Genomic DNA, 27,741 nt, shown 5'->3' on the forward strand with positions numbered 1-27,741 from the left:
AAATTAGGGTATGACAGTAACCTTATCGTTTGTTTAATGCCTTCTGTAGGTGTGGGTTTTTGTTGAGGTTTGGGTTCTATCAAGGGTGGGGTTGCGTCAATGGTGGGAGGGTGGTTGTCGATGGTGGTCTTCGACGGTCGGGGTTCCGTCGAGGGTGGGATTCTATTGCAAGTAGGGTTCCATCAAGGGTGGGAGGGTGGCCGTTGACGGTGGCTGCAATTGAGGTTAGGTTCGTCAATTGTGGATATGTCAATGGTGGGTTCAAGAGAATAAATTATTCTAGAGATAAAAAGCTTCATGAGAGTTGAGGGAAATAGGTAAGATTTGGGGAAATATTAATTTTTAATTTGGTGATTAATCTTCTAAAAAAAATTGGTGATTAATTAATATTCAATTATTTCTTCATTTAATAAATTTTAATTTAAATTATTCAAGTTATTTTTTTAAAAAATAGAACCTGTGCTATATTAATATACCACATCAACATCAATCTCCACGTGGTACATAGTTACTTGATAGTTGTACATCCACACCAATAGATAACAACGTCATAGATGGAAAAGACAAAAATGGGTAACAAAATAAAAGATTAAAGACGTTGACCAGTAAAAACTTTGTTTGAGGACTAAAACATGAAATTTCAAAAAGTTCAAAGACTAAAAACTTAGTAAATTCATTTTTTTATATGTAGAAATTAAAAAGAGTACCAACTCACAAATCCTATGGATACTATTGTCTTAGTGTCTTAGTAACAGTTTTGAGTTTAGACTTTAGTTATGTTTTTTTCCTTCTCATCATGTTTCTTTCTGACTCAACATTCCCTACTTGTTTACTTGCTTGTTGTGTACACTTTCTCTCATTGCAAGGCAAGCAAGGTGCACAACAAAATTCTTAAAATATCACTTTGATTTTTTGTTTTTGCATTTTTCATTTTTTGCCTTTATGTTTTTAAAATTTTTATTCTGATTCTTTATATTTTAGATGTTACCTAAAATGGTTTTTGTGTTTGTTTTACACTATGTTTTTCTTGGCACACAAACTTATTTTAGTATCTTTTAGCTTATTTTCATAAGTTACTTCAAGTACCTTATAAAAATAAGTTAGTTTATAAACTATATTTTCCCTTTTTTATTCTTATCCTCATAATTTATTTGAGGTTTTTTTGTACCTTTTTAATCATACAATGTATTATATCCCTTTATGTTATTTTACATTTATCACTTAACTTATCAACTAATCTTATCAAATGTTTTCGATTCAATCAACTAGCTTATAAATTTTCATCTTTTTAGCTAGCTTATAAGTTTTACTAGCTTGCAAGCTAGTTTTAATTTCAAAGTAATATATATAATGGTGACTAAAAATTTTAGGGATTAGGGCGGTTTATAATTTTTAAAATAAGATAAAGATAGTATCAAAATGAAACAAAATTAAACTTTAAAAATATAACAAAGGATTAAAATGAAACTTTTAAAAAATCTTGTATCAAAATGAAGCAACACTAAAATATAATGGGCAAAAATTAACATTTAGCCTAGAAAATATAAACTTCCTCTCTTTCTACTTCATGTCATTCAATGTGCTTCTTCCCTGATCCTCCTTCACCCGTCTTCTTTGATTTAGAGCATCCAATCCATGCAATTGTGTGATCCGTGTTGAATGGGTGGTGGGTCAGGCTCAATGAAAGCTACAAATCCAAAGAAGATGAAAATGTGAGTCTCCTTTTTCATACTACAATGATTGTAATGTTGTTTACTATCAATGTGAGAAGAAAGTTGTGATTCAACCTATAAAAACAACAAGAAGCAAGGGAAGTTGTTCTTCACATGCCCATTGCTAAAGGTTAGGAAATTTTGGCTTGAATGTCTTTGTGATTACTTTGGATGGATTCATGTTGGTGTTGATGATAAATGGAAGGGAGATCTTATGGTGAAGATTAATTTAGTTGGTCTTTGAAGTGAAATTTTTGAAGAACTATTTTTTGTTTTGTTTTGTTTATTATGTATTTGATGATGATATGTTACTTGTTGTGGTTGGTGCATAGAATATGTTGTAATTCCATAAATAATGTTATGTAGTGTTGTATTCATTTTAATAGAAATAATGTTCTATTGATTTTAATTTCAAATTTTAAGTTGGGCTATAATTGTGATTTTGATAATATTCTTTTTTGATTGAAATATAAGAAAAAAAACTCAATATGTATTAGACTAAAATATAAACAATTTTTTTTAGTAAATCTCTCATATTTAGTGATAGTATTTCAAAAGCACTCTTCATTTAATTGAAGTTTTATTTCTAACAACCCTTTTTTGTCCTATGCAATTAATTAAGATGGTACTTTAGGAAATGTATTAACTCTTATGCTGAGACTATTAAAATTAGATGATGTTAACTATTTTTTTTTTATGATCATGATTCAATTTTCTTCTTCTTATATTTAAGTCCAAATGGAGTAGTATATTGTGAAGCAAACTTTAATCAAATGAAATCTGTTGGCAAAAATATGTAATGTTTGACAAAGTAGACGTGAATAATAAACATAAACATGCTTTCATTATCATCATTATCACCATTTAAAAAAGAGTCCATTGAAATGACTAAAGTTATGAATTAGCGGTGAGTATGGACTGAGTTAGATTTATCTAAATGAAGAGATTCATAACAAAGTCGTATATGATTTGAACAAATTTCTCTTAAGTGAAAGATACATGTAGTATTTTAAAAAAATAGTGCCCTTAAAAGATTGTCATTTTCACTTTATTTTTTTTATTTAATCAATAGGTATTTGAGATATCTTATTTTACATCCAATTATTTTCCTTCCACGGAGTGACTCATTTTGAGATAAAATGATACATTTAATTGCTATTCTCTACCCAAGCTAAAAATCAAACCCTAAATCTCAATTAAGAGATCAAGATATCGAATCATTGTTTTAATAACTTTTCATATATATATATTTTAGTTTCAGCACATATAAACATCGTTTCATTAAAAATTGGAGAAATAATTTTAGCCTGTTTGATAATTTATTCGACTCAATTTATTTAAAAAGTATATTTTTTTCAATTCAGTATTTTTTTAAGGCAAATTATTAATCCTCTTAAAATATCATTTCAAACATGTTATTAAATAATTGAATTTTGAATGCCGGATCAAGATATTTCAGAAATCCGTGGTGGTCTAAGAAAAGAAACATTTGTTTTTGGACAAAAGAGACCCCAAATCAAAAGAGGAATATATATATATAAAACCGCGTTCCAGTATATACCGGTCCAATCCAATCCTCAAAATTTCAAAACAAGAAAACGACAAGCAAGAAAGAGGGAAAGAAAGAAAAAGTAAAAAGAGAAAAAAAAAGGAACGGAAAAGCCAACTACGCACTTGCTACGTTGCGATTACTTACTCTTGATCCGCGTCTATTCTCAAGCGAAACGGAAAAAAGTCTTACTCGTTAAGTACTCGTGTTAGAGGAAAACCTTGGGAATTCCTTCCAATCTTCAAAACCCTCGTTATCGGAAACGCGCAAACACAGAGTGATCGAGTTCGAAGAAGAAGAAGAGAGCACGCGGCGCGAGCGAAACCACCACCGCTTCCGCCACCATGGTTAGGGCTCGCGAGAACTGGGAGAAGCTGGTTCGCGCGACGCTGAAGAGGGAGCAACATAGGAATGCGGGCCAAGGCCACGCCAGAGTCCCCAGCGGAATCGCCGGCGCGGTTCCGCCGTCGCTCGCGCAAACCACCAACATTGACTTGATCTTGCAGGCCGCCGACGATATTCAATCTGAGGATCCCAACGTCGCCAGGATCTGTAAGTGTTGGATTCTTGCTCAACCGAAGTGGTTGCGAGTTTCGATTTTCGATGCTGCGTGCGGTTTACGTTGTTTGTTGTGTATGAATATGAGATCTGCGTGTGCATTGTAGTAGCCTTGCGAGTTAGTTTGAGTATGTTCTGAAAGATAAGCTTGTTTAGTTTTTTTTTTTTTTTTTTTTTAATTTGGTGATTTGTGGAACTGGTATTATTGAGGATTGGGGAAACTTGTTTCTTATAGGAATTTGAATTTAGTGTTGGCTGAAATGAAATATATGTTGAAGATGGAGTTATATAACTTATGTTGAGACGAGGGTGGGAAATTGGAGGTGGTGTGATAGTCATGTTTAGTGCGGAAGTGAAACTGGCTGTGATACAGTGTTTTTTTTTTTTTGAACGGCCAAAAGTAATCATATATTATATAAGGATAGTACCAGAGGTACTACAAAGATACATATAGAAAGCCATATGCTGAGGCTAGAAAACAAAGCCTGCAAAAACCTCCCCAACAAGAAACATTACAAAACCCAGCCAACCTTCCCACACTAGGTGAAGGCAAAAGACATAGATGAGGACCATTGTTGAAACGGAACAGCAAAGTCCTTTTCCCACCCCCTCAACCAAGACCAGGTGAGAAAGATTGCATTATCCACCAACTTAGAGATAACAAACTGTTGATTTTTGAAAATCATATCATTCCTATAGTTCCAAATAGAAACTGTTGCTGCTATCCACCAAGTCTTCCACTTTCTATTAGTAGCCCTCGAAGCAGCCAAAGAGAAGTGCTGAGTGAAGTTGTCCACAGGCCTACAATGCAAGACTCTTACTTCCTTGACCCAAGAGTTAAATTCCCACCACAGTGGCATAATTTTTTTGCATGTGAAGAAGAGATGAGAGGCAGATTCCACTTGGCTTTGGCAGAAGGTGCAGAGATCACTATCAAGAGCAACTTGCCTTCTAGATAAGTTTTCCTTAGTCGGTAACCTATCCCAAAGTAGTCTCCAAGCAAAGGATAGAGCTCTCGGAGGTGCTTTTATTTCCCACAACTGATTGAAAGCATGATTTAGGTATGTTGTTGACTGATCACCTTTAATACAAAGGTAAGCAGTGGATGTAGTAAAGGTTCCTTTTGGATCAGCACCCCACACCCAATGGTCCTTCAGAGCTGCATTAGGGCTTAAAGCTGTGACCTGATCAATAAAATCTGAGGCACTTCCCAACTCATTGTCAAAAAGGTTTCTCCTCCAAGAGAATTCCCACTGCCAACCTTCTTCTCCAAAGAACCCCATGTTTCCCACTAGCTGAGATTTGTGAGAGGATATTTGATACAAATCTGGATATTTTTCTCTAAGAGTTCTTCCATCACCCATCCAAGAATCTTTCCAAAATAATATTTGATCACCACTGCCCAATTTCCATTGGAACTGATTTAGGACCCCAGCCATGCTGATGTGGAGCATTATAGACTTCAAATCAGACCACCAAAAGGAATGGGTCTGCTTGTGAGAGGCCTCTTCCAACCCTCTCCATCCTTTGTACTTTGAGATGAGAATTCTACACCATAGTTGGTCTGATTGCTGGAACATCAGCCACTTCCATTTGATGAGAAGGGCTCTGTTAAAATCCTTGATAGCTTTGATTCCCAAGCCTCCTTTATTTCTAGGAGCATAGACTTGATCCCAAGCCACCCAAGCAATTTTTTTCCCCTCTGCACCTCCTCCCCACAAAAAGTTTCTTTGGATTGAAGTTAGCCTCTTTATCACTGCTGAAGGGGCCCTGAAAAATGACAAATAAAACAGAGGCAAGGCTGTCAAGACAAAATTTATTAAAGTAATTCTGCTTGCCATTGAAACTTTCCTCTGGTTCCATTTATTCAGCTTGGCCTCAAATTTTCTAAATATGGGCTCCCACATAATTTTCCTTCTCGGGTTAGCACCTATGGGCATCCCTAAATAGGTGAAAGGAAGCTGCAGAGAACCACAGTTCAGTTGTTCAGCTGCAGATCTGCATCACTGCTGAGTTTGGCCAATGGCACCAAAATGACTCTTAGCAAAGTTAATTCTAAGGCCAGATACCATCTCATAACTTCTGAGCATTGCCTTAATAAGTGTGACATTGTCCATAGAGGGTTCCCCAAAGAATATAGTATCGTCAGCAAATTGGAGCATATTGATTGGGATCTTTTTCTTCCCCACCAAAAAACTGTGATAGAGGTTTTTGGAAACAGCTTCCCTCATCATACCTGTTAACCCTTCAGCTACTAGATTAAACAAAAAAGGTGCCAAGGGATCCCCTTGTCTCAAACCTCTTTGGGGTTTGAATTCATCAGTAGGACTGCCATTCACTAGAATGGATATGGAAGCTGATGATAAACACTCTTTAATCCAGCCTATCCACTTTTCTTGGAAACCCATTCTTCTCATCATATAAAAAAGGAAGTGCCAAGACACGGAGTCATATGATTTTTCAAAGTCAGCTTTAAACAGCAAGCAAGGTCTCTTACCTCTCCTAGCCTCCTCCACAACCTCATTAGCAATTAAAACTGCATGAAGTAACTGTCTGCCCTTAACAAAGGCTGATTGCCTTTCATCTATTGGATGATTCATAACCTTACTGAGCCTATTAGCTAGGACTTTGGCAATAACTTTGTAGACACATCCTATTAAGGATATTGGTCTGAAGTCAGTGATGAGTTGTGGGTCTTTGATCTTGGGGATGAGAGCAATGAATGATGAATTTAGGCCCTTGGGGATAACTGCATTGACATGAAATTCTGAGAAGAACCTGAGGAACTCAGGTTTCAGAACCTTCCAGAAATGTTTAATAAAGCAGAAATTTAGCCCATCAGGCCCTGGGCTTTTATCACTACCACAGGCCCACACTGCATTAGATATCTCCTCCTCCTTAAAAGGTTCCACCAGCATCTCACTTTGGATTAGAGACAAGGCCTTGAAAGATACTCCATCTAAGTTAGGACTAGGCAAACATGGTTCTGCAAATCTGCCTTTAAAATGCTGAAGAACTGCTTCCTTAATAACTGTGGGCTTATCTACCCAGCCCCCATTAATTTGCATCCCCCTTAGAGTATTCCTCCTTCTACTTGAATTGATGATTTTATGGAAGTAAGCAGAACTACTATCTCCCTGTTTAAGCCATTTACACCTGGATTTCTGTTGCATGATACAATGTGTGAGGTGACTTTAGTGGATGTGAAAATGGAAGAGGGATGTTATGAACTGAAATGATTGAAGGAGGAAATAATCTGATTGCCTGATACGTGCTTAGTAGGATTCACAGTGCTAGAAGTGGTAAAGTTGTAGTAAACAAACTGAGGTGACTGGATGTTAGGTTTGTTAAGTTTGAGCTTTTTTACTTGGTTATTGGATATTCATCGTCAATTGGGAGCCTAGCTTGGCAATCATTGATCAGGCTAAGCTCATTAGAGTTATTACAAGGGTTAGGGTTTGTTAGTCTTATTTATGAATACATTGGCACTGCAAGATTTTGCAATATTTGTTACACATGCTCTTTAGAGTTGCCTTCGTTTTTCCTCTTCCTTTTTTAGGTGGTGTGCCATGTGCCTGCTTATTATGGGTTCATCTTTTCTTGTTTTAGCACTTTGTTTGTGTTCCTTGTCTTGTCTCTCACTATTGTCTGTGTTTAGCAAGAGTAAATACCTAGACTTTTTTGCACTTGAAATCAGAGAGCATGCTGAATTCTGTGTCTAAATCAGACCACACTATGATATATTTATGCCAGTTACTTGTTAGGTACAGTCGTAATTATAAGAGTAGTTACCTGATGTTAATCACCCTGTAAGAAGACTTTTATATTTATGCCAAGGCAATGGCGATGCCAGCATTAAATAATAGCCATGGAGAGAAAGAGACAAATTTACACAGCATTAGCAGCCTGAGAAAGTATGATAGGTATCGAGGTGTACAATTTGCTTGCTTTCTTTCAGTCTAGAGAGAAAATATATTTTCACTCACTTGCACTAATTAATATAAATTTGGTTAACTGATCCACAATATAATCCTCTGTGTAGTACTGTACAGTTTAGGGTTTCACTCACTCACTCACTCACTAACTAATATATGGCTAGTTATTCTATTACATTCTTTTAGCTCATATGTTTATGCTTTCAAGTTTCAACATAACTTTCTTAATATTTTCTCATGTATTGGGTAAAAATTTATGCATACCATATTGCCATTTAAGCTTATGTCAATGGTCATCCCTTTGTCTTGTGAAATCTCAAGATATTCAATTCGTTGCACGGTAAATATTAGTGTAATATCTGTCGAGCTTGAATCAATTGATAGTGTTCTTTTTGTGATATGCATCAGTATGACCTTTTACTTCTGATCTTCAGTGTGTGAGCAGGCATATAGTATGGCTCAAAATCTTGATCCCAACAGTGATGGTAGGGGAGTTCTGCAGTTCAAGACTGGTTTAATGTCTGTTATCAAGGTATTGGTTGTGATTGGTGAATTTTGAGTGATACATTGGACAGGAAACTTTTTTGTTCATTTGATTTTTTTCCCTTTCTTTTTTCAAGTGACTTTAAAGGGATTATCATCTCACTTGTTTATGTATTTCATTTTGCCGTCTTCTACAGCAAAAACTTGTTAAGAAGGATAGGGTACGGATTGATCGCAACCATGACATTGAACACCTGTGGAAGTTTTATCAACACTACAAGCAACGCCATAGAGTGGATGACATCCAACGAGAAGAACAGAGACTGCAAGAATCTGGAACTTTTAGCTCCACCACATTGGGAGAGTATGTCCAACTCTGTTTTTTTAAATTAAACCTACAAATATGTAGTTTATTTCTTCAGTAAGAGTGATGAAGGATATTTCTTTGTTTTTGTGTGACTATAAAGCTTGATTCTTATTTGAAATTATTGCCTTAAATTGTTTTGGCCAATGGATAAAATCATCAACTTGTTTTATAGGAGTTGCCTTTATATGTCAATGAGAATTCAAGCCTTGGTCTATTCATTTTGGTTCAAAATTATTTTACAGGAAAACTAACTATGAAAGCCTATGCTTGTTGGTGCTTGTTAACGAGTTTTATTGAAATACTTTTTTGCTTCATTGGTTGCTAAAGCTGGTTAGAGGTCAACATTGACCCTTGCTTATTTTTTCTTTTCTTGGATAGGTAATTAAAATGCAATAGAAGTTTTCTGTGGCTAAGATGTCATTGTGTTGAAGGTGGTGAAAAATAATATAATATGTTAATATGCAAAATAATCAGCTAATAGTGATGTGGAACCACTGAAACAGGCAGATAGACTGCTTATTTACTTTCCATAAGTCATATATGCGAATAATTATACTTATCCATAATTTTTAAGGTAGTGATATTGTTGGATGACCACTCTATCATAACTAAATAAATTCTTAAAATATGCAGAAAGATCTTCTCGTTACTTTTTTGCATTTTTGTTGATTAAAAACCTAATTTTATTTTATCAAGATTGTTTTTTGCCCTAGCATAATATTTCTGTGAATTGTTTTAATGCTCTAGGTTGAAACTTAGATCGTCAGAAATGAGAAAGATAATTGCCACTCTACGTGCTTTAGTGGAGGTCCTGGAGTCACTTAGCAAGGATGCTGATCCCAGTGGAGTTGGAGGGCTCATAATGGAGGAGGTACTCTTTTTATGTTAAGATGTTTATCCTAAAGCAAATTAACTTCACTGATTATGCATTGGATTCTTCAATTTTTTAAAATGTTCATTTTATTATTGATCATTAATTTGGTAGTTTTTCAAATTTATAAGCCACTAGTTTTCGTTCTTTTTGGATTACTAGTTGACAACTAACTGATTGCTATTTGCAAATAACTCATCATATTTGTCTGTCTTGTTTTCTTAGTTGAGAAAAATAAAGAAGTCAAGTGTGACATTATCTGGAGAGTTGACACCATACAATATTATTCCTCTGGAAGCACCATCATTAACCAATCCTATCAGAATTTTCCCTGAAGTAAGTTGAACCCTTTAGAAGACCTGTGGTATTGTCTCTCTCTACCATTTCAATTGGCTTGGACTTGATCTGTTTCCTTTATTGGCAATAACTATGAGTTACTGTCATTTATTTATTGTTGTCTGCATGATTTCGGTAACATTATCCTGGAATTCATGTACTCTTCGTAGTAGTTTTTGTAACTGAGGTTTGGTTCTTAATATCAGGTTAAAGCAGCAATATCTGCAATTAGATATACTGACCAGTTCCCTAGACTTCCTGCTGGACTTAGAATATCTGGACAAAGGGATGCAGACATGTTTGATCTTTTGGAATTTGTGTTCGGTTTCCAGGTTTGTAATGATTGTTGGAAAATTTTAGTTTTTTATGTCATTGCTGTGTATATGGCTAATTGTGTGGTAACTAACATATATGTTTGAAGGTTCCTACTGGATTTGTCACCTTTTTAAACTTTTATTAGTGAATACTTTTTTTTGCTCAGCAAAAATAGATATTTTTATATATAAGAAGAGTACCAGTGGTACTAAAGATATATAATAAGGATTATGTAGTCAGCTGGTTCCTTTGGTTGTTACAGGGAACCGAGCTAGACTCACAATAACATATTACAAATGACCAGCACCTACGATCCCATCCTAAATACAAAAAACCTGCTCTTAGATGACCGTTCTTCTAATTGCTGGCCATTTGACCCCCTCCCTAGCCCTCTGACATTATAAGTAATAATGTTCATGGTGAACTCCTCCTATTTCTCAATCTCTCTGCCTCTTTTCTATCTCTTTCCTCCATTTCCATTATTTTGTCCACATAATTCCTTTGCAGTGACCCACAAGTGACCCCCAATGTTTTTGCCACATCCCATAAGGCTGCGACCCCCAATGTTTTTGCCACATCCCATAAGGCTGCTGCCTCCTGCTTCTGAATGTTCGCAAATTCTGCCTCCTCATTCTCTATTTGTGCTGATATGTCATCTATGTTGGAAGTGATTTCTTCTTGTACAGACCCACATTTCTCTTTGTTCTCACGTTGTTGCTGACGTGGACTTGATATAATTAGATCGGTGGCCATGTCTGTGTCTGAGCTTGGTCCAGCTGTACAGCCCAACTCCAATTTCTTTTTGAAACACCTTTTCCGCGAGTAAACTTGCAACTTGCTTGTTTGTGGTCTAGAAAACTGTCGTTCTGTTGTGGCATGGGGGGTGTGGGTAGCACAGCCCAATCCACTTTCAGATGCCCCCTCAGATTCACGTGACTCCTTTACTTTGATTACCTGCCTACCCGTGATATCACCATGAAGTTCCCCTTCATAGTTTCCTTTTTCGCACACTCTCTCAGTCCTCTCTGCAGGGATTAAGTTCCCGATGCCCTTCCAGGGGGACGCTGTATCTCCCTTATTTCTGTTTGGGCTGAAAACGTGAGGTGTTGGGGTGATATCGGGGGTGGGAAAAGAAAAGCCGATTACATTTGAAATGTTTTCCTGTTCCATAAATGGGTTACGTGCCTCTTCCTCCTTGCTTCTTATTTCTCCTACCACGTCCCCACTCCCTGTAACTGCCTCCTTTTCACTATTATAGCAAAAATTCTGGTCAGCTATGTCACTTTTCCTCCCGGCATGCTGCTCCCTACCCACTGTGCATCTTTCGGCAGGTGAATGGGTGAAGTCAAACCTTACTGATATAAAAAGGTGGTTCACATTCCCAATATTAACATTAACAAGTAGCAAAATACCAACATACTGCTGAATAACAAAGGAGGGGGATTTTGTGACACTAAACCTATCACGTGCCCCTGTTCCAATAATGCCAAATACTGCCCTCACTAACATTCAAATGATTATTGAAAATGTCTGAAGAGTGATTTTTGAGTTTTGGGGTTTGCCACCCCTTAGGCTGGCCAGTGGGCACTTGATGTTCCATTTAATGAGTGTTTGGTTTAGTTTATTTTGGAGAAGTAATTCCTTATTTTTGTCAATTTTCTCATAAAATTTTTAAAAACAAATGATTATTTTTCTCTAGAAAAAGCTAAACCATGTACCTAGTCATTTTATCTCCTCTTTCTTTGTTATTTCTTTGTATTGTGTTTTGAATTCCCACATATCTAGATTGAATAATACAAAGTCTTTTCCATCTATACTTCTGGTTTTCCTGCTCTAGCAGTCATTCAGTTTCATACTACACAGTACATTTTTTTGGAAGTGTTCTAGATTATGTTTGGAAGACAAAATAATAGTTTAGAATTTTAATTTCAATTCCAATTGTCATAATTGGATTTGTTCAGTAATATGGATTTTATGTTTGGGTTATGCAAATAGTTGGGCCATACAATTAGAATTTTACCTACAACTTTCCTAGTTATAATATTCCTTGAAATGTCATTTCCAAGAATGTAATAGTATATGTTGAAACAAATGTTACCTAATACTTAATTGGAATTGGCCACTGGGTTGGGTTTGGGTTTGAGGAAAAATTGGTTCACGCCAGTTAGATGGATTTAGGTTTTTGGGAAAATTATGTTCAACCTGTACCTATCCAATTTCCAGCTTGGTTTGGGTCAGGCTATTGGGTCACACAAATTTAAGCTTTTTTAAAAATGCATTTAAAAAAAACTAAAAATAGAAAAATAAGGGTTTGGGTTAGGTCGGAAATGTTTGAATTTGTTGACCTGAGACTCAAACCCAAACTAATCTGGCCTTATTATTTTTTGCTTGAGGTGGCCTGATTTTTAAGCTTTTTGTTGGGTTGGTTAGTTCACAGATTTACCAAAACCGTTACACATTTTTACCTCTTGTTCTTAGGTGTATAGTTGACCATTTTTAGGGTTTGACTTAGGCCATGTTTGGCAAGACATTTCAGCTAGTTTCTAGCTTTTTTTACTAGCTGAAAAATTCTTTTGACTGTTTGGTACGTAAGTTTATTTTAGTAGCTTCCAGCGTTTTCTTTTAATTTTATCCTCGATATATTTATTCATTTTCCTTGTTATCTTTTTTAAATAAATCGTGATTTTATTTTTTTTCTGTCATTTTACACTTTTCAGCTACTTCAACAACTGATTTTACTGAACACTTCTAATTTAATAATTTAGTTTTTCAGCTTCAAGTTAGTTTTGTCGAGCATAACCTTAAGAATGGGAAAAGAGTCAAGTTTGTTATTGTTAGGAAACAAGAATTGAAATGAGAAAGAAAATAAAAGATTTTATTGACTAGTAAGAAAAAAACAGAAAATAGGAGAGAAAACTCTCCTCCAAGGGTTTCCCCTTCACAAAAGATTTCTCTTTTCACAAAGAGCTAATGCTCAATCTACAAATGATAAGATCCCCCCTCTCCTATCATTCTTCCTGTATTTATATCTAATAAACCCCTCTAACTAACTAACTCATTGGTAGTCTAACTATATTAACTAACTCTTCCTTCTCCTTATATCCTAACAATACACCCTTCCTTAAAATCAATCTTGTCCTCAAGGTTGGAATCTGAAAAATGGAATTGCACATTGAAACTTCCTAAAGTTTTGTCTGATTGCTGGAAGACAGCTGTACCCCTTGTAGCTTAACTAGGAATAACCCATTGCCCCTGCATGCAAACTGAGGTCCGGTGGCTTTGGTGGTGGGAGGGACAAGGGTGGACTCCATATAACTTTAATCAGCTTGACTGGCTCAGTACATTCCTTCTGCCTTAGCTCCATGGCTAAGCTGTCAACCATAGATGCAACAAAATTTAATGCTAAAGGCTCACCCAACAAGTTGACATTCCAAGATTCCAGCACCATTGTTGTTCCAACCATTTTCATGAATGATTTTTGTTTCACCATAACAATCTTTTTATGAAAATTTGAATCTTGAAAACAGTGTGGCTTGGTTGAATCACCAGCTTCGACTACCTTCTTGATCAAATCTGTAATTGGGTTATCAAGAAAATCGTCTTCGCTGCCCACATTCGTCACTCCGTTTTCCTTGTGCTTCTCCCTCTTTGTTGATGGATCAACTTCTTCCTCCATAACATTTTCAATTTTTTTTTTCTCTTGCTAACTTTGCTTCATCATTTTTGGTTTCTTCTCCACCACAAAGGGTGTGGTTCTTGATTACTGAACCTTCTTTACTTCTGTTTTCTGATTTCAAGAACTGCAATGGGTCACTGTCACACTCAAAATTGCTACCCTTCAAATCAGTTCCCCCTTCTATGCTTCTATCAAAGCTGGGTAGTTCCACCTTTTTTGCCCAAGAACTAGCCTTTGCTTCACTGAATTCTGACCCACTTCCCTCCATGCTATTTTTGTCTTGTTGAGAGGCATGAGAATCAACTTCTTCATTCAATATCTTGCGCAACATGTGTTTTCGCTCTGAAATGTTGGTACTCCCCTTCGAGAACTCTATGGAAGTCTCCCATTTTTTGATGTGGGTTTCTGTCTCAGTTGACTTTTCTTGCTTCAAGATACTCAATCTTTCAAAGATGTGGTTTACCATGGTGATCTCCGAATCTTTTGATCAAAGTTGTGGAAAATGACTCCCAATTTGAATCTGGGTTGTTTTGGCCCCAAATGTAGAACCAATGTGTCGCAGCACCCTCCATGCTCATGAATGCATATTGCAGCTTATGGAACGAAGGGATTTTTTGTACCTCAAAGAATTTTTCAGCCCTAGCAATCCAAACAATTGGGTTTGTCCCCATGAACGCTGGCAGCTCCACCTTCTTAGCCCAAATTTGCGCTTCCTCCATCTTTATCACTGGCTTTCCCTCGAAGATTCGGCAGGTCGGACCAATTTGTTAGGAACCAAGAATTGAAATGAGAAAGAAAATAAAAGATTTTATTGACTAGTAAGAAAAGAACAGAAAATAAGAGAGAAAACTCTCCTTCAAGGGTTTCTCCTTCACAAATGATTTCTCTTTTCACAAAGAACTAATGCTCAATCTACAAATGATAAGATTCTCTCTCTCCTATCTTCTTCCTCTATTTATATCTAATAAACCCCTCTAACTATATTAACTAACTCATTAGTAGTCTAACTATATTAACTAACTCTTCCTTCTCCTTATATCCTAACAGTTATTTTGTTCAATGGAAATGTCATGGTATTTTGATTGTAATTCTGAAAGGACTTTCGACCATTACACATAATTAATAGGGGAAATTCCCATTCCCAGCTCCAATTTGAAGCTCAATTTGAGAAACCAAATGGGCACTTATAGTTATGATTAAACAAGTTTTTTTTTATTATGAGTTTTCTTTGATTAGATGTTTTGCTTCCTGGCACATGTTAAATACTGGTTATAATCTTAATTTTTGTATACGCAGAAAGATAATGTAAGGAACCAGCGTGAAAATGTTGTTTTGATGATAGCAAATAAGCAGTCTCGACTTGGCATACCTGCTGAAACTGATCCAGTGAGTTATTTTATGAATTCATTTTGTAGACTTTTTGCTTTTTTATTTTATTATCCTCCCCCCCCCCAACTCTTGCATGGGTCATGGGTTCGAATCCAGAAACAGCTTCTTTGCATATGCAAGGGTAAGGTTGTGTACAATGACCCTTCCCTTCCCCATACCTTTGCATATCAAGGAGCCTCTTGGCACTGGGGTACGTTAGTTTTATCTGTCTTGAAAGAATACAGAATTATTTTGTAATCCGACTTGTAGTTATTCCCTGAGGGTTGACATAGAACTTTAGCATGAAATTGGTAAAGTCACAAAGAGATGCAAACTAGTTCTTTGTTCTGGCAGTGATATAGTGACTAGTTTTTCTGAGTTTAGAATTTTGTTCTTTGCAGTTGTAAGTCTTAAATGATTTGGCATCTTTATCCATATTATAAGAATGCATTTCTTTGACTGTATTGGTATTTGGATTTAACTTTTGATGAGCGACTAAGACTTGTTTTCTTATAGCTCCTTTTTTGCATTAGAGATGGTTAAATTAGGTGAGACATAAATTGATTTTATCACCATCATATATTTAAGTGGTTTGTTGTTTTGATGCTTAATGCATAGCTGTCAGTAGTGCCAAATTTGTGTCACAAAATGCTCATAGTTTGAAGTAGTTGCTGCAATAACGAACCAAACCACAAAATTTGCAGAACTGGAACTTTACTTTCTCAGTCACTTGTGCGCATCTTGTTATGAAGTACTACTTCGGTCTCAAATATAAACTAAAAAATCCATTGTATCTTTTTTTTTGGAAGGCAGAAAATATATAATATTATTAATAAGAACTACAGTACCAGGGGTACTGATGATAAGATTATACAAAGCAGCTATGCTGCCAGCCTCCCAAAAACACAACTGAAACCCATCACAAAGCCCAACCAAAGGATAGAAACAACCCAGATTAAGCAAAGGCCTCCATTAGGTTGGAAGACCAATGATTAAAAGGGATATTAAAGTCTTTATCTCTAGCTTTAGACCAGGACCAAGCTATGAATAAGGCATCATCCATCACTTTGGAAGATACAAAAGGAATGCCCTGAAAAATCAGTAAGTTCCTATGCTTCCAAATGGCAAAAGTTAAGGCAATCCACCACCCACACCATCTAGACTGGTTTCTTCCTACAACAAAACCATCACAAAATAGACTGAAATGACTTACTGGGGAAGAAGGGAGGGCTCCAATAGCCTGGATCCACCTCAAAGATTCCCACCACAGGCCAATAGTGTAATTGCAGTGAAAAAAAAGATGGCCTACCTCCTCCTGCTCACTATGACAAAGAGGGCAGACAGACTCCTGCAACTCCACATTTCTTCTATGGAGGTTAGCTCTAGTGGGGAGCCTATCTTTAATAAGCCTCCAGGTGAAAATGGCCGCCTTTGGGGGGATTTTTAATTTCCAAATATGCTGAAAGTTCATCCCATCTGAAGCAGGTCTATTTTGATTTGACAGAAGCCCATAAGCTGACCTGGTAGAATACATCCCACTAGGATCAGCTTTCCACAGCAAATTATCTTTCAAGTGTCTCTGAATAGGATAAGCAGTGATCTCTTCCATGAAAATCCATTGTATCTTGGTTTCAAATGTAAGCAAATCTCAACTACTTTTGTCTTATTTAATGAGGCTATCTTCAAAATACCCTTCATTTAATAGGGAGTTTATGCTTGATGTCAAGTTTGAATAAATGGTAGTTTAGAAAAAGTTTATTTTTTAATTGGGATATACACAATTTAATGAACTTCTCCAATTTTCTTAATAATTGTGAAATCCGTTTTTTTTTCCCGCTTATAAATGAGAGTGGATGGAGTGGACCTATTGTTCTTCTTTACCACTAACATGCACCCTTCTCCGGCAACATTGCCAACATCTCCTAGCATTTTCTAGCCAATTTGACATCTGGATCCTCTGCTCTCCATGGATTCTGATCATCCTTGAGTCTTATGCAGCCACTTTTTTGGGAAACCCATCACTTTTTCCAACCAACTGTGACTGCTGCTGCCTAGCTTTGTTCTATCCCTGTCATGTACTGTTTTTAATCTCTCTTAAAAAGGTCTCTTATTTCGTTGTCTTGTGCTCTCTTCTAAGTTTTACCCTTTCATTTTTTAATTCAAAATTGCCGCCATCCCAGTACCTGCTGTAACATTTTCAGAATGGATGTTCCCCGCTGCTATTTGGTATTATTAGATTTTAGTGTTTGGGGAAAAACTTTGTATTTAACACAAAATGCGAAAATGTACAATTCAACTTCTGCTTACCATCATATTTATAGTGCAGAAGCTTCAGAACCTTATAGGTGCCAGCTGTGACAGTTACAATTGACATGTATATGTGTGATATATATACATGTTTATTTTTTTTTATCGATAAATGTTAGTTTGTTAGAAATGTCACTTGAAAGATTGAAACTCACGACCTCTCCTCCCTCTCCTCCCTCTCTTCTCTCTTTTCCAACCACTAGGTTAGTTATAATAGGTTTCTACGTTATGCTTGAATATTATCAATAGCTTTTTAAATATCTTTATGTTTGGTAAACTCTTGGGAGTTTACTAATCATGTCTACAAGTCAAGTTTATGGAAATCTTCTTACTTAAACAGAGAGAGAATGTTAGAGAGAGGGAGAGAGAGAGAGGGAGAGAAAGAGAATGGAATATTGTGAGGAACAGAAGGAGAGGACGACTGAGAATGGAACCAATTGAGAGAACGGATCCTAGACTAAGCTACGAAGGTAATCGGCATGGACAGCAACCCAAATACCATCATGCAAATTGGAGGGATGGTACAGACATCACCTCATTCTACTTCACTAGGTTCCTTGAGGATGCAAGAGGAGGAGCTGTGGACCATTTTCAAAAAATGGGGGGACGTAAGGGAGATATTCATATCCAGACAGAGGAACAAAGGAGGCAGGAGGTATGGGTTTGTAAGATTCAAAGGTGTGTCTGATGAAACCAGACTGGAAAGGCAGCTTGACAATATCATAGTTGGGGGCCTGAAGATGCATGTAAACATACCAAAATATGGGAGAGGAAAGGCGACACAAGGAAAATCCACAAATAAGCATTATGCAGATAGATGAGATGAGAGAGGTGAGAGAGGGTAGAACGAGAGAGGGTAGAACGAGAGAAAGAGTGAGCTTGAGAGGGAGATTACGAAGGAGAGTTCATGACAGTGTAAGAGGGAGTGCCCGTGACAGTGTAAGAGGGCGTGTTCGAGTGAGAGAACGGGAAAAAGGAGGCCAGGTACATTATCCAGCCTCTGATGGCCAACATGGGGAGAAGTACACTGCTAGAGAAAGGAGAAGAAACACTGAATATGGTGAAAGTAGGGGTCTTGCAGAGAGTAGGAGGGCATCTTATGAGGTGGATAACAGCCCTACTAGAACTGATGAAGGGTGGGTGGAAGTATCTCATAGGAGGAAGAAGAAAACAGCTGTAGACAGAGGACCCTCTGTGCTCAATAAGCGACAAAGGCAACATAGGAGAGGTACATGGAGAGATAAGGAGGATGTCACCTCCTTTTACTTCTCAAGATTCCCTGATGGGGTAAATGAAAAGAATTTATGACAGATTTTCCAAAGGTGGGGTAAGGTGTGGGAGGTTTTCATTCATAAAGCTAAAAACAAGGCAGGCCATAGGTTCGGTTTTGTCAGGTATAAGGAGGTTCAAGATGTGCAGAGGTTGGAAAGACAGTTGGATAATAGCATTTTTCTTGGTGGGATCAAAATGTTTGTCAATAAACCAAAGTTTGAAAGGGATACCGTGAATAGAGGCCATCTGCATGGTACTCTTACAAATGGAAAGGGGAGAATACAGGAGGTGGACAACGGTGGTCAGAAAACATATGACACGGGCGGAAGACTTGGGTCCTATGTCGAGGTGGCTAGGGGGGTAATACCACCAGTGGATAACTTGTCTAACCAGAAGGTGGCTGTCCAAGGTGACAACAGACTCGTCCTGAGCCCTGTCATTTTAAATCCAACCAACGAACACAAAGAGTGGTTACAGAAGGCTTGGGTGGGGCAGATTGAAGAATAGGGGAATGTTTGAAAAAGTGAAGGAGGAACTGAGATGGGTTTTAGACCCCGACATCAATCCTCGCTATTGGGTTGATGATTGGGTTATCTTACCCAACCTCGAAGACGATAAGGCGCTTCGTTTAGTGAATGAGGAAAGGACGAAGGGCTCCACACCTATACTGGACCTCCATAAATGGTCCCCACATATTCGTCCAACACACAGGTTGGCTTGGGTGCTGTTATGGGGTTTACCGCCAACTGTGTGGGAAGTAGTTTATATGGAGAAGGTCGTGGCGGAGCTTGGGGAGCTGGTGGAGGTTGATGAAATGGTCGAGGAACGTTGGAGGATGGACGCGGCGCGAATCTTGATTAGGACGAACCTCAGGCCGGGCATTGCCATGGCGGTCCCAGTTGTCATTGATGGAGTGGATGCCGTTATTCACATCGTTGAAGACATGCAGGGGCTCAGAACGAAGACGAAGCCCAAACAATCACTCACGTGGTACCCGCCATCACCTCTCTCAACCGAGCCAAACACTCCGATGACATACGCAGCTCAAACCCCAGGGGTTGATACCAAGGGAGCTTCGTCGGACGGTGGGTCACAAGGCTCCGACGGTGGGTTTTCTGGGCACTGGCGCCGTACCCAGTCGTTCCTTGCGGGTCGAGTCAATCGGACCCAATCTGCCCACATCTGCCACATGGATTGGTCTGCCGCTGACAAACCTGACATGGCCCAATCGTATGGCGACAACAATGGTGTGGAGGACCAAAGCCCTAAGGAACACAACAACGGTCATCTACGACAGGAAGGGAAAACATTTAATGCCTCGTCCCACAGTAGGTGCTGCGTTGACATGCAAAAGGAAATAATTACTTTGACCACAATGGGTGCAGCGGAGGAGCAGAAAGAAGACGCTGTTGAGGTGGCAGATTTTGATCAGAACCAAAAAGGTGTCGAGGAGCAGAATGAAGACGCTGTCGTGGCCTTGTCTGGTTCCAAAGTGGGTATTATGGAGGGAGAAAAGCAAATAATAGGCCCTTTTGAGGAAAGGTTAGCCTATAGTAGAGGTCAATATAATTGCCTGGAAAATTCAACCCCTTTACCCGTAGGTCCTTATCATTTTCAAAATGAAGAGGGGGAGTTGGGCCAGCAATCAATAGGCCCAATTAATTCTGGTACCAAAGTCTATGTTAGAAGAAAGGAATTTAAGGATTCCAAAACTGTGGCCCAATCTGCTCTGCATCCAAAACTTTTGCTGGCAGCCACCACCATTCTCTACCATCCGTCACCGGAGCTCTGACAACCTTTCCAGTAGGTGACCCCCACCACTAGCATCATTGTTCACTGATCTACAGGGTGGTGGTTACAACATCTCGATTGGGCTTGCGACGCTCCTGCGCACACCCACTCTTTTGCACGCTAGACTTGGCCAAACAATGCTTTTCTCTTGCACTTGTAGGCGTGTGGCGCACCGTCTTGGGCTGCGCTTCTACTGCAGGAGTCTCTTTTCTGAGCATAACCTAAGAGTTTGCCTCAAACAGAGCATCCTTGCGGACACACCATTGGAGCTCGATTTTGTTTACCCTTTTTTAAGTACTGTTTGGTTTGTGATTTTGGGCACTGTGCAGTCCATTTTTTATGTGTTTTGCATTGTTGCGAAGAAGTTTCCAGTCGCCTATCCTACCGTTGTCTCTTATTAGCGTGTTTTTTGGCCACCGCCTTTATCTTGCCACTCATTTTCCGGCGAAGAACTGTCTAGTCGCCTATTCTGTTGCTGTCCTTTTCTGGCGTGTTTCTTAGTGACTTATTTGTCACTTTATGACGATTTCGTCTCTTCAGTTTGAATAATTGGGTCTCAACACTTCGTTTGAAGCTTCCAAATGTTGGTTTTAAGAAGATCAAAACTTGCTTTGGATTCACTTAAGCTGATGGGTGTTCCAGCTCTCTCTTCCTAGCAATATTCCCTGATTTCACCAAGATCCCTAAGTTGTCTTCAAAATATTGGTTTAGAGCTTTAGAATGTGGTTCTTAAGAAGGTCAGAACTTGCTTGCTTTGCTTGCCATAAATTTCTTAGCTGATGGTTATTCCAGCTCTTTGGCAATGTTATCTTTCTAGCAATATTCCCTGACTTTGCCAACATCCTCGAGTTGTCTTTCAAACATTTTTTTTGGTGGAAGTCAATTTTATGTTTTTATTTATTGGTTGGGAATAAATTTTCTTGTAACAAGTTGATTGCTTAGTAAACTTTAGCTTGAGGGGGAGTGTTGAAAATTAGAATGAATATTCGGATTCTTGTAATTTATAGGGACATTATCTTTGATTTAGAGAATGAATATTCTCTATGTATGTACCATTAATGTAATTATCCTATGTAAACACGCATCCGCTGTGTACTCTTACACATGGTTTCAGTCTATTATCCCTCTATATTTTCTCCTATTTTACATATTCCATGCTTTTTGTTGAATTTCTTATGGACTAGAGATCCACTGATAATTGTTGTTTATTTTTGTTTTTCGAATTATTAATTTTTTACTTCTGTCTATTCTTTTGTGGGATATACAGAAAATAGATGAGAAAACAATCAATGAAGTGTTCTTGAAGGTGCTAGATAACTATATCAGGTGGTGCAGATACTTACGAATTCGTCTTGCATGGAATAGGTTATTACTTCAACCTACTCATGCTTTGAATATCTTATCTCTTTAATATTTTACTTGATCGTATTTCATTTCATGTTTCCTGCAGTTTAGAGGCAATTAACCGGGATAGGAAGCTTTTTTTGGTTTCTCTGTATTTTCTTATTTGGGGTGAAGCTGCAAATGTTCGTTTTCTTCCGGAGTGTATTTGCTATATATTCCACAATGTAAGTTTCTAATTGTACTCTTTAAATTTTGGGCCATGTTTGCCTCTGTTAGCATTGTTAGTTTGTTACCACTAATAATTTTCAAACCACTTTTTGAAATAATTTATAAATAGTATATTTTGATTAGCTTCTCTGTGAAGTTCATTGAAATAAAATAAGCTAAAGAAAAGCTTCTCCAAAACTTAGTTTCCAGGCCAAATTTTACTCTCAAACTTACTTTTGGGGGGTAACCATTCATGACCCTAGACTGCTTTTACTCATAAGCATATTTTTGAAACACTCCCACCGGAAATCCAAACATACCCTTAATCTTCAAGTCTTCTAAAATAATTTTCTACTAAAGTAGCTCCAAATACCTTGTGCCATAGCTCAAAACTCAGTTTCTACTTTCTAGTTATAGACCGAGCTACAACATTCTGTTTTTTACTCCTCCAATACTAAATTTCCTCGAAGAAAGGTGCAATATCTAGTAGTGGACTTCCTGTCAGTCAATGACCCTGCATTGTCTGCGCCAATGTAAGCATCAAGAATTGCATTCCCATTTCTTCTGTTTTAAAATTCGTTTTCATGGAGTTCCTTTTTAAGGCATTGCAGTATTCTATGTGTGGCCTGTCAGCAACTCTTTCAGCAGTGCATAAATTGACTAACTATCAACACAAGCAATATTTGGCCTTGTGTGAGACAGATCAATTTTCTAACCAAATGCTGATACATCTCCTTATTCTCCGCTGCACTATTTATGCATTGAACCTAGGTATACCATGTACTCAGGCTACTTGGAAACATAAATATTAAAGAAGCTTTTGTCTCCAAAACTTTTCCTATTTCCAACACTATTTAATTTTTTTCTTCATAAAATTGATACTCTCACATCAAGGTTCCTCTAGTACTCATTTTTGATAAGCATACGGATACCCCAAACAATGGTGGCTGGTATTTAGTCACATGTTTCATTTAATTGAAACAAATAGAAAACAATTTTCTTTATTTTATATTTCACACGAGTGTTAAACTTGGCAAAATATTAGCCGTTGATTGCTAAGGGGTACCGGTACTCATCGAATTTGAGAGAGAGAAGAAGAAGAAGAAAGCTGGAAGATATTATTATTGATTCAGAATGAAAGGTTGGTTACAAGCTGATTATGTTTCTCTATTTATAGAGAGAACAAATATGATTACACATAACCTAACTAAGGCAGTTAACTAACTAAAGTTAGTTACTGCTCTAACAGAAACAACAGCTTTTAACAAAACCACAACTGTCCTAACTGAATCATAACTGAATCACAAAGTAAAACTTACTTGATACACTAATAGGTACCCTCACAAAAGGAAGGCTTTTAATTTTAAGCCTCCTTGTTTTGTCTGATTTAATTTTAATTTTCAAATACATCTTGACATAGTTATGTACCTTTTAAAAAGTAAATTGTATGTTTTGAATTCAAAAGGTTAGGCACAGGAAGCATTTTTAAGCAATGTTTTTCATATCTTAATTTATTTTTTGTTTTGAAAATGTTCCTGTTCTCTTTTTTGATTGTTTGTTGAATATACGATGTGTTGCTCGGTGCTTCGGTTTTACTTAGTTTATGCCCATTTTCATGATGTACATTTTTGATTGATGTATGTGAATCTTATAGATAGTAATTTCAAATCACTTTTAATGCTAATTTTTTAACCAATAATCTGTTATTTAGATGGCTAAAGAGTTGGATGCTATTTTGGATCATGGAGAAGCTGCACCTGCAGTCAGCTGCGTAACCGACGATGGTTCTGCAAAATTCCTTGAGAAAATAATTTATCCTATTTATCAAACGCTATTTGAAGTGAGTTGCTTTATTCACCCTTCTTGTATATTGAAATTTTATGTTTCAAATCTTCCATTTCTGACAATTTTGTTATAAGTTGATAGTGATCTAAGGGAGCTATAAATAGCTATAGCCCTTCATCATTGTAACAATTAACTCTCATTTTTGAGAAATGCGATATTTCAGTTAAATATTATCCTCTCTCTCAAAATCCCTATCAGTTCCATTGAATTTCTCTTCTTTCCAGTGTTGTCAATAGTGGATCATGGAAAGCCAAAATCCAATATATCATACAGGGACAGTTTGTTTAAACTTTTTTTTTAAAAGTGTTTTTTATAAAAGTGCTTTTTAAGCAGATGGGATTTGCTTATTAAAAAAAAAGTTGAAAACTGTTTATTTTATTTTAAAAAAGTTATTTTGTAAATAAGTGTAAGCAAATGGGGCCATAGTGGACAACATTGTGGGAAAATAGTGAAAGTCACATAGTAGTTGAAATATATATGGAAAAATAATAAGAGTTTGGTATATGGAGAGATAATGAAACATTACAAACTAGATGAAGATAAATCAGAAAAAACCGGAAAACTGAGGGAATTTTGCAAGAGCAGGACTTTATAGAACGAGAGAAAATAAGTAAAAAATGAACAAAAAAAACTTAAAATTTGGAAGAAACAGAGGTAATCAATAAGAGGAAAAAGTAAAATGGAAAGTTTAAAGAAGAAGAAAGAGCAAATGAACAAGAAAGTGGGGGAGATTAAAGAAAAAATAAGGTAAAAAAATACAGTACCATTACCTGAGAGGCTGAGTTGCTGGAGAATTTCTGGAGAGGCCACGGATGAAAGAAGTTGATGGAGGAATGATGTCTTTTCCTTACACAATGAGCAAGGTTCCTATCATTTTGTTAGCTGAGGATAGCACAATACAATAGTTGCAGAAAACTTATCATTTTGTATCCAGACATTGGTTCCTAATAGACTACATCAAGTCTGATATTGGAACCATTTCTTTGATGTATTAAATTGTAACCTTTGTACCTCTGGTACTCAAATCAATATAATTATATATTTTTGCTGATAAAATAAAAAAAACAATGAGCAAGGTTCAGGTGGTGTGTAATTTTCAGTTCTTAGTATTCAGAGCTTAACATGGTGGAACTAGTGACTAGGGAGACAATATATGCACAGGAGACACTTGGGGCTGGGGATTCAAAAAGAAATATAACACTGGGCAGGGATTGAAAATAGAAAAGGAACTTGGAGCCCAAAACAAGATGCAGCTTGGGAATTATAAGGCAGTGTTGTTAAAAAGCGGCCATGGCGGCGCCATGGCGATTTTTTGAAAAAACGCCACCGAATAGCGGTGGCGTGGCGGGTTTCGAATGGCGGTGCCATGGCGGTTATGGCGGCATGGTGGAAAATAACATTTTCTTTTTGTTTTTTTCTGCGGTAGGAGTTGAGCTGACCCGACCCATCCCTACCCGGTAACTTAGTCAAAAGCACAACCCTCCCCTCTCAATCAGAACGCAACCCTCCTCCAACTAAAAGCTCAACCCCTGCACCCAGCAGTGACGCCACGCACCCAGCTGCGACCCCCCGCACGCAGAACGCAGCCAACAGCGACGACCCCACGGTGGCGACGAGCACTGGCACGAAGGGCGGCGACAAGCACCAGCACGAAGGGCGGCGACGAGCACCGGCACAAAGGCAGTGAACATCGCGGCCTTTGCGAAGTGGTGTGGGCAAGCTGTAATTTTTTTTTGTTTTGTTTTTTCTGTTAGACACCCCTTTTTTGTGTCTGCAGCTTTTTTTTTCCTTTTGCTAATTGACACCCTCTTTTTACTTTTGACAGTCCCATTTTTATTTTTTTTTCCTATTTGACACAACAATTTTTTATTCCTGTTCAGTCCTCTTTTGTTTTTTTTCAATTTCAATGAGTTTATATATGTGTATATTTTTTTGTTTTGTCCGCCATGACATCCGCCATTTTCCGCTACGCCATCCGCCATATTTTTATGGCGGATTTTTGGCTTTCCGCCATGAACCGCCATCCGCCATTAACAACATTGTTATAAGGGCACATGCAGCACAAACCCAACACGGATGGCAATGTTGCTGGAAATTAAAAAAATCATGTCAAGGTGCAGCTGGAAATTAAAAAACTGGTGCAGGACTTCAGGTGCTGTGTGTTACTATGTTGGGACACAGTACATAGGTTATGTTTTAACCAAAATGTAACCCATCCTGTGAAGCTGCAAGATCCTTAATGGCAGACAAACCTGTGATGCCCAACATTCCCGACATTGCATTTTTCATGTAGGCCACACTACTACTCCACTGTGATAGTGAATCAGCGCAGACTTGTGATGTTATAGGGCAATTGCACTGCTATCTTTACTATTTGATAGCACTCTTCTTTCTTAGTTATTTTTGTTTCTCTTATAGAATTTTAATTTATTATTTTTCCTCATTCACTTTTTATGTTTCAATATTTAAGTAATATCTTGAGATTGTATGTGGTCCACTTATTGTTTTATGTGGTTATTGTTTTCTTTGCTTTCTTTTTATTTATTCCATTACTTAGCGTTGACTCCCCCAACAAAAAATATGCAGGAAGCTGATAGAAACAACAATGGGAAAGCTGCACACTCAGCATGGAGGAATTATGATGACTTCAATGAATACTTTTGGTTAGCAGGACTGATGCCATATGACATTTTGGCTTGTAGGTGGACTTATTCTAATTTGAAATTATATGCAGGTCGCGTGCTTGTTTTGAATTAAACTGGCCAATGAGGCCAAATTCACCTTTCTTGCGGAAACCTAAAAGAACTAAAAGGGTTAGTTTTGCTGCTTTCTTCACACATGTGCTTGTTTATAATTTCTTTTGGTAGTTATTTTTAAAGATTTTATTTTATAATATGATATTTATATAAATTGTTTCCCTTGTGTGTTCAACATGTGGCTTGCAGACTGGTAAAAGCAGTTTTGTTGAGCATAGAACATTTCTTCACTTGTATAGAAGTTTCCATCGTCTTTGGATCTTCTTGGCATTAATGTTTCAGGTTCGTTTTTTGCCATCCATCATTATATTTCTCTGAAGTCTTAACTCTGATTATGGATGATTTTTTCTAGCATAAAGCATGTCTAATTCCTGTTCCATGCAGGCTTTGACAATCATTGCTTTCAATCATGGACACATCAACTTGAATACTTTCAAAACAATACTTAGCATTGGGCCGTCATTTGCAATCATGAATTTTGTCAAGAGTAAGATATTTGTGTTTTCTGTAGTTGTTGCTTGTGTGAATGGCAAGTAATTCTCAAATTACTATTTTTATGATGAATAGGTTTCTTAGATGTGTTGCTTACTTTTGGGGCTTACACCACTGCAAGGGGCATGGCTGTTTCAAGACTAGTTATAAAGTTTTTCTGGGGTGGCTTGACTTCCGTGTTTGTAACATATGTTTACCTGTGAGTTTCGAATTCCCCCTTTGCTATTATGTTATGTTATTAACAGTGTTGTGAGGCAGTGAGTGGGTTGAGGCGGCTGCATTGTTTTGATTCGAGGAGGCAAAGTGATCACGTGAATGAAGTGATGCTGATATTAAAAAAATACTATAATTATTCATAATTTTTTGTAGTGACAAATTACAATCAATATACAATTTAAATGCAAACTAAGCAATGCCAATACTTTGAAGTTTTTTTCTTAGCTCCTTTTTAGTGTTCTCTGCCTATGGTTTTTTTAGAGGAGGGGGTGCCTTGATTTTCAGAGCGACTGGCATGCTGTGTTGCATGTATCTTGATCATGTTTTGTTTTTTTCCTTAG

General features: G+C 37.3%; 2 protein-coding genes across 2 annotated transcripts in view; both read left to right on the forward strand.

Annotated features, from left to right (window-relative positions):
• Window positions 1–3,295: 3,295 nt before the first annotated feature.
• LOC114416298 (callose synthase 10-like) overlaps window positions 3,296–27,741 on the forward strand; it is a 62,718-nt gene continuing 38,272 nt past the window's right edge. Inside the window, exons 1-15 of the mRNA XM_028381163.1 lie at window positions 3,296–3,813; window positions 8,189–8,286; window positions 8,435–8,601; window positions 9,352–9,475; window positions 9,701–9,811; window positions 10,018–10,143; window positions 15,099–15,188; window positions 21,808–21,905; window positions 21,991–22,108; window positions 23,803–23,931; window positions 26,523–26,599; window positions 26,671–26,749; window positions 26,882–26,974; window positions 27,077–27,179; window positions 27,260–27,383. Coding sequence (XP_028236964.1) covers window positions 3,606–3,813; window positions 8,189–8,286; window positions 8,435–8,601; window positions 9,352–9,475; window positions 9,701–9,811; window positions 10,018–10,143; window positions 15,099–15,188; window positions 21,808–21,905; window positions 21,991–22,108; window positions 23,803–23,931; window positions 26,523–26,599; window positions 26,671–26,749; window positions 26,882–26,974; window positions 27,077–27,179; window positions 27,260–27,383 — 1,745 coding nt within the window. The 5' untranslated portion in view covers window positions 3,296–3,605. The remainder of the gene's footprint in view (window positions 3,814–8,188; window positions 8,287–8,434; window positions 8,602–9,351; window positions 9,476–9,700; window positions 9,812–10,017; window positions 10,144–15,098; window positions 15,189–21,807; window positions 21,906–21,990; window positions 22,109–23,802; window positions 23,932–26,522; window positions 26,600–26,670; window positions 26,750–26,881; window positions 26,975–27,076; window positions 27,180–27,259; window positions 27,384–27,741) is intronic.
• LOC114416299 lies at window positions 15,195–21,779 on the forward strand. Its single transcript, XM_028381164.1, has 2 exons — window positions 15,195–16,585; window positions 16,675–21,779. The coding sequence occupies exon 2, from the start codon at window positions 19,261–19,263 to the stop codon at window positions 20,539–20,541; it is 1,281 nt and encodes a 426-aa protein (XP_028236965.1). The 5' UTR covers window positions 15,195–16,585; window positions 16,675–19,260; the 3' UTR covers window positions 20,542–21,779.

Source organism: Glycine soja, chromosome 6, assembly GCF_004193775.1.
Source record: "Glycine soja cultivar W05 chromosome 6, ASM419377v2, whole genome shotgun sequence".
NCBI lineage: Eukaryota > Viridiplantae > Streptophyta > Magnoliopsida > Fabales > Fabaceae > Glycine > Glycine soja.

Bases quoted from the DNA above. Each gene is read 5' to 3' on its own strand.
- LOC114416299 (XM_028381164.1), top strand. From the start codon at position 19,261: ATGTTTGAAAAAGTGAAGGAGGAACTGAGATGGGTTTTAGACCCCGAC.